General features: G+C 41.3%; 1 protein-coding gene across 1 annotated transcript in view; it reads left to right on the top strand.

Annotated features, from left to right (window-relative positions):
* Positions 1-842: 842 nt before the first annotated feature.
* Positions 843-9863, top strand: part of ME1 (malic enzyme 1, NADP(+)-dependent, cytosolic) — a gene marked incomplete at its 5' end in the record, with an annotated part of 13958 nt that continues 4937 nt past the window's right edge. Inside the window, 3 exons of the mRNA XM_010188924.1 lie at positions 843-948; positions 2432-2574; positions 4647-4820. Coding sequence (XP_010187226.1) covers positions 843-948; positions 2432-2574; positions 4647-4820 — 423 coding nt within the window. The remainder of the gene's footprint in view (positions 949-2431; positions 2575-4646; positions 4821-9863) is intronic.

Raw genomic sequence — 9863 nt, 5'->3', positions numbered from 1 at the left:
ATATTTATATATATATTAGACAACTAATATAATTTCCAGAAGGTCTGGTCCCATCTTGCCCTGCACTCCACATTACCTACACTTAGCTCAAATCCTGTTTGCAGCCCAGTTGGTGTCAGTGATACCCTACAGCCCGCTTCCCTGCATCAATCAGATTCCACTTGGAAACCTTGTTGGGCATCGATGGGTGGAAATTGCCGGGACAGATCAGAGGGAAAGTTGTTTCACAGCTGAGTCAATTTTGTTAATGCAGAAATGGTGCAGCAGGCATCTGGTTAGAATTATTTTTATTCCAGCCTTAAGAATGAATGACTTCTTAAATAAGAAAAATGTGGAGCACAATAGAGGGTCCCCTGTAGTCACTACACTTTTAGACAGGAGCAAACCTGAAAAAGCTAGAAGAAACTAATTTTGTTCTCCTAAGTTACGAATCATCCCCCTGGTGTATCCATACTGCTTGTTGTATAAATATATTCATGTTTTATCATCAGTAACTTTAAGCATTTGACCAAATGTTAACAGGTAAAACAGCTTTAAGAATGCTTCAATGAAGAAATGAATGATGCTTTCATATAATTTATCATGCAGCATTCAACAGCTATTACGAATTTAAAGTTAAAATATTTAATTTAGTTTACCTACTGCTTAGATTAGTTCTAAATTATCCAAAGCATGTTAGCTGTACACACAGTAGCTTTGTCTAATACGGTATTTGGTGATAGATGCAATGTAGAAATGAAAATAGGACATGTTAAACTAGACGCTTTGCAAACTGATTATCCCAGGCTATTAGGTTCCATTAAACTTTTAATAAGTCTCCTTTTCTTTTTTACCTTATTCAGGGCCGTGCCTCATTAACGTCTGAGAAACAACGTTTTGCCCATGAACATGGTGAAATGAAAAATCTAGAAGATATTGTTAGAGATATAAAACCGTCCGTGCTAATAGGTGATTTCTTTTCCTTTAAAGCAATGACCTTATTCTTTGATGGAAAAATCCGGGGATGTGACTTTGTCTGAAGACAAGATCAGGTTCCTCTGAACAGAGTTTACCTTTGTGTGTTTTTAGAAAACATTGGGTGCATAATGGGCTCTATTAAGCTACTGAACAAATAGTAACTATCCAAGCATGTAACGCTGCTTTCACTCCAGGCCATCCATTTTACGGGGGGAATAATCTGAGTCGCTTTAAACATCTGATGGGGAACCTTATCACCTTCCTAAATTACTTCTGATTTAATGTGTGTGGTGTAATACAAGTAACCTCAAACCTCGACTGAGAAAACTGAGCTCAGCACACGTAAAGCTGTGCAAAGATGAGCACACTGTAGCTGCATCTTCTTTTCCCTCCTATTTAGGTCCTTAGCTGCCAGTCCTTTGCGCAGACCAAAACAGACATTTTACAAAGACTTTGTCTTTTATAAAAGCTGCAGGATTTGGGATCTCAGTAAAGGATTGCTCAGCTCTCTGCGATTTGGTCAATATATTTCATTGACAGTTTCAGGAATGAACTGTGAGCACTCTTAAATGTTTTTATTTAATATGTAAGGCTTGGAAATTAACCTATCTGGCTACTAAAACCATTCATCAGATGGCAGAATATCTGAAATGCCACAATAAAAATTATCCAATTATCCTACATTTTATGAGCTAACTTTTTGAATATGCCTAGACCACATGGTCCTTGTTCAGTAAAATCTGCTTTTGACAGTGATCATGAATGAGGTAAATAAAGCTTCTCTTTTCCTATGCTCCATGAAGGTATGACTGCAAGACAGAGACTGAGTAGTCTAGAGGCTTATTTAGTAGAATACAAGGCTGAAAAAGCAAGTGGAACAGCATCTCCAAAACATCACACACACCCAAGTATGGAGAATAGAAAAGCAGTTCTGGTGGGATGGAAAGAGATGTGTTCTAAAAAATTATAGCTGTCAGGAAGCCTTAGATTCAAAATTGGGATTATTCATCAGCTGAGGCTGGAGGTGACAGAAGGATCAGCTGTAGAAGGCAGAGACTTTACTCAAAAAATCTGACACAGTGGATTTGGGAGAAACTGCCCAATCTCTTCCATGATACTTTAGGAGACCGAGTTGTACCTTTCTACCCCTTATTGGAATCACCTGCAGGTTAGGTGATACATTTCTGTTTTATATAAAGGGCCAGAAAAGAGTGAAGTGAGAAATTCACCAAACTGTACTGGGGTGAATAAGTTCTCCCTTATGTTAGGGGTAATACTGGAGTTTCACTGTTGCAAAATCTTTTATACAAAACTTTATTTTAACCACATGTTAGGAAAAAAGATTGAACTCCATTTGGAAGAGGGAGGTGTGCAGTAAAGGAAGCTCTGTTCTTTTAAAAGTGACACACATGTCTTTCTTACCTTGAACTGACTGCGTTTGCCTGCTTATTATGTGTCTGTTTTTCCTCTTCAGGGGTTGCTGCAATTGGTGGTGCTTTTACTAAACAAATCCTTCAGGATATGGCTGCTTTAAACAAACGTCCGATTATCTTCGCTCTCAGCAATCCTACCAGCAAAGCAGAATGCACTGCTGAGCAGTGCTACAAATACACAGAGGTAACAAAGATCAACATTTCTGCAGTACACATAGTGAAAAGTAAATCTGAAAATAAATTTGAAATGGGAGGAAGGCAGAGGGAGGAGCAGCAAGTCCAAATTGTGTCTCTGTGTGTAGGTAAAATGGGTTAAATGAAGTAGCAGGTTTTCAGATTTTATGAAGACAATTTCAGCAAAGTCAGCACATGCTTGCACCCTCATAAAACATTTCGTAGCTTTTATTGGTGTCAGGCAAGAGTCACAGTTTGTTATAACCAAAGCATCACTAACCATCAGTCATTAAAACCTGCTGCCCATTTTTGAGCTGTAGCACTTTGTGTAATACATACACACAGTGGCATGCTTTTCGTTTGAGATTTTATAAATACTGTTTAGGGTAAGAAAATACTTCCATACAAGAAACAGAATCTTTAATTCTTTATTAAAAACTGGGGTAATTGACTCCCTTTACAAAGATTTCTATTATGGAAACATAGGTAAAAAGTAAGAGAACTGTGCTTGCTTATTTATTATTGTACTATAGAAGTGCCAATGAACACATTTTCCTGTAATTTAGTCTAGAATTTGAAATGCATGAGTACTTGACTGCATGTGTTTCATAGATGATTATGTTTAGATTTCCTGTCAAATACAGGGCAGTCTGAATGACAGTTTTGCAGTGTTTAAAAGACAAATTTAAACATTCCTGTTCCCCACTGCACAGTACACATTTACAGCAAGAGCCAGGGAAGTGGCCTACACGAAGGCTTGGTTATAGTGGGGAATGACATCTGGTAGGCAGAGCAAAGACACACTGAAACATTTGATCTGTCACCAAAACGTATAATAAAAGCTGGCCATGATAATACTGCATGACACCAAACCAAACCAATATTCTTCTGAAGAGCTGAATAGCAACAGTGGCGTATTTTAAAATGCACATTTCCAGTTCTCTAAAATAGGCATAGATATTTCTGATACAAAGCGCCTCTGAAGTATTTAACAGTGACATTTATCACTTCAGCATAAATAAAGGTTGGCTTTTCTTCCCTGCCTAAATTTACTCCTTAAATTCGAGGGTGCTCCCTCCCCAGCAAGGCAAGAGCCAGGGGCCTTTGGGCTGCGGGCGCAGAGCCTGTGCAGTGTCGCCGCCCTCATCAGTCCGAATTGCTCACTGTAGAAATCCCTTCTCTCGCCCTGTGCACCAGGAGTGAACTGGGGACACCCTGGAGAGTTGTGCTGCAGGAGTCACCTCTGAGGTGCCTCTTCTGCCACCCTTGAACAGCACTCGATGCCCATTGGGGTGTTCCTCACCCCAGGGGAACTGTGAGGCCCCGCCAGACTTGCAGCTCCCTCACAGCCCATCTCTTGGTACTCCAACCTGCACAACTAAATTCTCTAATTCCCCAAAACAGGCTGGCTTTCCCATAGTGCCTGCTGGGACCAGACTGTGCGTGGTGCCTGGGCCCTGGTGGCAACCGTGCTGCTTGGCACTACCCAGAAATCTGCTGGGAAACATCCTAGTGGTTTGTCGGTACTGGTTGATCACTCACCAGTGCCTGAGTTGGTGCCCTCACCCTGCTCAGTATATCACAACGAGGGGAGCCCAAGGTTCCCAAAAAGGAGGTCCCCATCACCAACTTGTGCTACAGGTTGCACCAGGGGGTGATGTTCCTGGGACAGAGCTTGCACCTCTGTCACTCTGTTGAGCTGTGGAGTGGCTGCAAGGGCCTGAAGAGGAGAGATTAGGAGGAACAGGGAGCTCTGCCTGTCCTCACAGCTCCTCAGAAAGTGCCACATCCAAAAGTGCAACAATTAATGGCCTTAGGGCAATCTTTGTAGATGATCTACTGTTGTGAAAAAATCCAGCAGCATCACCCGTTGTTACCATGACATATTCACAGAGAGCTGCCAGCGATCTCCAGGATCAGCATCCTGATGCTCTTGGGGCACATTCAGTTAAGTAGCTCTAACACTCTCTTAGAAGAGCTATTAAATAGGTGTAACCCAGCTTTCACAGCAGTGGATATTTAAAGGGATATGTGAAATATTTCACATCCTCACAACTAATGTGCTTTGTTGTTACAATTTAGGGACGTGGCATTTTTGCCAGTGGAAGCCCTTTTGATCCTGTCACTCTTCCAAGTGGACAAACTCTCTATCCTGGACAGGGCAACAACTCCTATGTGTTCCCAGGAGTTGCCCTTGGTGTTATTGCATGTGGATTGAAACATATCGGCGAGGATGTGTTCCTCACAACTGCTGAGGTATTGTATGAACAATTATTTTAATTCCTTAATTTAGTAACTTAGTAATAATGAACCATTAAACAGAAATATTTAAGCATTATCTTTTAAATTGGAAGAATAGTGCTTTCTATTTGCAAGGTATGTTGTTTTTTATAAATTCTAGTTGAACAAGTTCTTTTTAAAAAGTTAATACTTGCTCCAAAGGTCATCTGACATAAAATTCATCTTCTGTTGGTGAGGAAAAAAGAGAAAGACTTCAGTACTGTATTACCACAGGTGAGTGCCCATACATACACTTCGCATACACACAGCATTGATTTTAGATGGAAAGGAACTTTTGATGTATTTTGATGTTTGAAAGGAACTATATTTTGAACTATATAGCTTTGGGGTGACTTTTGTGGGCACTGTGCTTGCAAAAATTTTCTGTATTTTTTTAGCTTTCTAGCTCTTTGCTGGTTTTGAGTACAGCTGGTGGCAACATTTTTTGTGGACCTCTCCTGCCTGGGAAAAAGCTGGTGAAAGTGCTCCATTGCCTTGTGGTTCCTTGCACCACGGTTTGACACAATTGCCACGTTATTCCTCCCACTTTCTTTCTTATCCTTTTCTGCAATGGTTCTTTTAATTCTTCGGGTAATTTTTTATCATGTTTGTTCTGACATTATCCAACATGTGATCTCTCCTCCTTTATCTGCTCTCAGTACAGAGAACAAACACTTCTGGTTCTAGGAGTCATTCACCACCTGCTTCCAGTGAATGTTCAAAGTCTGACACCCACTGTCTTACAGGAGGACATCATAAATGCTCAGGATTGTATCTTCAATACATGTGGGAGAATCTGGCATTTATTATTTTAGAAGTCCTTATTCAAACAAAATAAATTACCAGCAGTGGTTGAAATCACATGCTTAACATTCTTTTTGTTTAACGAAACAATAAGTCAATCTTTCTGTAGCTGTTTCTCTCCTAAGAAAACTGTAACTTCTTTAACGAAACAATAAGTCAATCTTTCTGTAGTTGTTTCTCTCTTAAGAAAACTGTAACTTTCTGTGCTTTTCTGGGTCCAGCATCTTCGCTCCTCATCCACTATAGCGCCATAGCACCCTTACACTCCTTCCTCTGATCTTTTCCACCTCACTCCCTTCCTGCCCTGTCCCTGTCTCCTTGGTTCCCTCTGTTGGCTCTGCTCTTAGCTGGCACCAAGAGCAACATCATGAGCCTCACGGGACTCCACTTCCTTCTGCTGAGCGATGTGATGTGATGTCCAGTGATGCTCAGGCTCCCAGGAATGTGCTTCCAGGGTCCTCCTGCACAGAGAGCACCCGGGCTCAGCACAGACAGTGATTAGAGAGCCCTGAGCAGCACACGATGGTCTGCCCATGTCCTTGCAGTGTCATTAAAAGCCTGATGCTTTTTGGATTTTTTTAAAGGGTATGGAAATAAGGAAGCAGGCTAGCCTCAGTTTACCAAGTTAACTCTAGTTAACCTAGATGCCCTTCAGTGGTAATTTCTACACAGTCCAGTTTAAATAAATTGCAACCCACAGAACTTCATGAAAGTGCAGTGTCCTAATCTTCAAAGAAGCTGTGTAAGCACACATGGAAATATATGGGTAGTGTAGGTCACACACAGAGGAAGCCTCAAAGCAATGCAATTAGCAAAGTTTATGGAACAATTAAAAAGAAAAGAAAAAAGAAAAAAAAAAAAGTTGCCCCAAGTCACAGAAGTGTGAATGCCTGACTCAACTCTTGCAGGTCCTCTAAGGGAAATATCCAGGGTTCTTGTTCCTTGTGTCCTTTTCATGCATTAAAGGTGAGAAGATGGCCCTTTGCTATCCCTCGGAGGCACCTGATAGGCACTGTGATCCTATGACCAGCAGTAGGTGGTATAAAGCTTTGTTAAAGGGTGAGCACTTGCATGCTGCCCTTGCTGGATTTCTGAAGGTCTTTTTTTAAGGTGTATACTCTGGCATTTTTAAAGAAGTTTGCCAGCAGCTGGCCCTCTATAGGAAAGATATTCACAATTTCCATCTTTAAAATTAGTAAAAAGCCCAGACTGTCTCCACTGGCTTAAACCATCTCAGGAGGGCAGCAATCCATCTCATAAGTCTTTGGATAATTATATCCTCTCTTTAAATCTTCCCCTGTAATTTCAGCTGGATACAGTGATCCTCACTTGCTGGTCTAAGCTGCTGTTAAACAGTTGTCTTATTTCATTCTAGAAGTAGCTTCATTTTGGTTGGAGTGAAAGGGTTCCTATATATAGAGTGCTGTTGGAGGAAAGGTGACACATGTGGATTGAACGATGTTTCAAGTGGCAGTCTACTAAGTCAGGAAAAACATTTGTTTGAATAAAGAAACTTAACTGAACAAAGCAGCGTAATAGTCAGGGAAGCAAAATGGTATCAGCAATGGCAAGGAAGCTTTTAAATTCTCTCTTGAATTAGAGGTTCTCACCCGACTCCTTTCTCAGTAAAGGTTTTGCTACATAATTGGCATCCTCTAGTAAAATCCCTAGAAAAGTGGGACACAAAAATGCACTTTTTTTTCTTGCACAGAAAGTCTCTATTGGTGGCCAGGTCAGTGGGTATCCACTCACCTTACGGATGGACCTAAGAGCAGCCACAGAGCTCAGAGCAGCCTTTTGCTAGAAGAGGTGTCAGGGGTGTGAAGGGCAGGAGGCCCTCAGCTGAAATCACAGTACAAAGCAAAGGCCAAAGTGCTTTTTGTTTTATTTTCTTCGCTTTTTGAGTGGAAGGATAAAATCATAATAGTTTCATGTGGGTTTTAGAATAGTGGTTAGTGTTCTCCATTTGAAATGGAAGCATCCAAGATGCTGCAAAATTTAAAGCACCAAATCCATGCATTTTGAGCCGAAGGACCTTCTCAGATTGTAGCTGAAAAAAAAAAGAAAGTATAAAAAATAAGCAGCCCAGGTTGCATGCCCACACCTCATGTTTTCTTGCTGTGCCACCTCAAGTCACAAATAGCTTATTGTAACAACAGCAAATTCTACTGTCAGTGTCATTTTCTTCCTGCCAAGTAAAATAGAATGTACTTTTGAGTTTGGGCGATAAATCTACGGTACTGTAAGCTGTAATACCTCTTAATTGCAGGCAATTGCTCTGTGATGACAAGGGCCATTACCTATTCTTCTAAGTCCTACTAAACACAGCAAAAGGGACAGAGAATTATGAACTAATGAAATATTCTTGGCATGTGTGGCCTGCAGTTAAGTTACTCCAGAAATAATCCTGTTAAATCCTTTCATTATAGAGAATATGTCCTCCAAAAGCCCAGATGCCCCCACTTGCTTCCTGTCATTTTTCCTATCTTGGCTGCCCTTCATTTAGGTTCTGCAATAAGGCTTAGCTAATTTCTCTATTAAAAACTCGAATTCATTAACATTTAAAGCATGAAAATTGCCATACTGGGTCAGACCTAAGATCCAAATAGTTCAGTGTCTTCCTGTGAAAGTAATCCATAGCAGAAGCTGAGGAAAAGAGGATAAATAAGGGGAAAATACAATACTTCTGCTGCAATGGCTTCTCGGCTTCTGGCAGCCCATACTTCATGGTCTTCCTGCGCTGGCAGTTTTATCCCTGAATGGATTTCTCTTTCATAAATGAGCCTGGTGGCTTTTTAAACAAGTTTATACATCTGAACATCTTTTGGCAATTAGTGTCACACTTTAATTATGAGTTCTGTGGAGAAAGAAACTCTCCTCTTATGATTTCCTGCTGTCTGATGATTTGAGTTCCCTGTAGTGTTGTGAAAAATGTTCACCTTCAGCTCTCTTTTGCATTTGCTTTCAGTCTTTTCTTTGTTTTCCGCCCAAGTCTGTTATATTATTGTCTCCTTGTACAAAAAATAATCTTTTGATCATTCTTGTTATTCTTTATACTCCTCATGATTCCATCCCATTCTTCTTTAAAGTAGGTGGAGCAAAAATGAAGACTGTTCAAAATGGTGTTACAGTGTGGATTTATACACTGGTGTGATTACATTTTCTGTGTTGCCTTTTCCTTTCTTAATCATTCCAAATTCCAAACTCCAAATTCCAGCACTGTGCCCTTGTGGCCAAGAAGGCCAATGGCATCCTGGGGTGTATCAGGAGGGGGGTGGTTAGTAGGTCAAGAGAGGTTCTCCTCCCCCTCTACTCTGCCCTGGTGAGACCGCATCTGGAATATTGTGTCCAGTTCTCGGCCCCTCAGATCAAGAAGGACAGGGAACTGCTGGAGAGAGTACAGCGTAGGGGTACAAAAATGATCAAGGGAGTGGAGCATCTCCCTTATGAGGAGCGGCTGAGGGAGCTGGGTCTCTTTAGTTTGCAGAAGAGGAGACTGAGGGGAGACCTCATTCATGTTTATAAATATTTAAAGGGTGAGTGTCACGAGGATGGAGCCAGGCTCTTCTCGGTGACTAACAATGATAGGACAAGGGGTAACGGACACAAACTGGAACACAGGAGGTTCCACTTAAATGTGAGAAGAAACTTCTTCTCAGTGAGGGTGACAGAGCACTGGAACAGGCTGCCCAGAGAGGTTGTGGAGTCTCCTTCTCTGGAGACATTCAAAACCCGCCTGGACGCCTTCCTGTGCAACCTCATCTGGGTGTTCCTGCTCCGGCAGGGGGATTGGACTGGATGATCTTTTGAGGTCCCTTCCAATCCCTAACGTTCTGTGATTCTGTGATTCTGTGAAATGTTGATCCATCATTTTTCCCCTGCCGCTTCACTGATGTTCTCAAGGAGTGTTTTTCAGAGACCACATAAAGGCGTTAATTCTATTGGAAAATGCTTGTTTCTCTGGTTTTGCATTGTTTTTAATGCTGTCACAAGAGTATGTCAGAAAGAATAGCATGGTGTCTATATAGCTAAGATTGCTACCTCTCCCACTTCAAGCACCCTCCAAATGTTTTGTGGGTTGCTTTCTGTCAGCCTCGTCACAAAACACAAGTACTCTACTCCTGAATATATTTTTTCGGGGATGCGTTACGCTAACAGCTCCTTGCTATGGATTCCTTCAGATTTTGTCTTTCCTGCAGAGCCCCACTGAACAGT

The sequence above is a fragment of the Mesitornis unicolor genome, unplaced genomic scaffold, assembly GCF_000695765.1.
Source record: "Mesitornis unicolor isolate BGI_N332 unplaced genomic scaffold, ASM69576v1 scaffold21777, whole genome shotgun sequence".
Classification (NCBI taxonomy): domain Eukaryota; kingdom Metazoa; phylum Chordata; class Aves; order Mesitornithiformes; family Mesitornithidae; genus Mesitornis; species Mesitornis unicolor.
The sequence above is the reverse complement of the archived record's forward strand: the minus strand, read 5'-3'. Positions and strand labels throughout refer to the sequence as shown.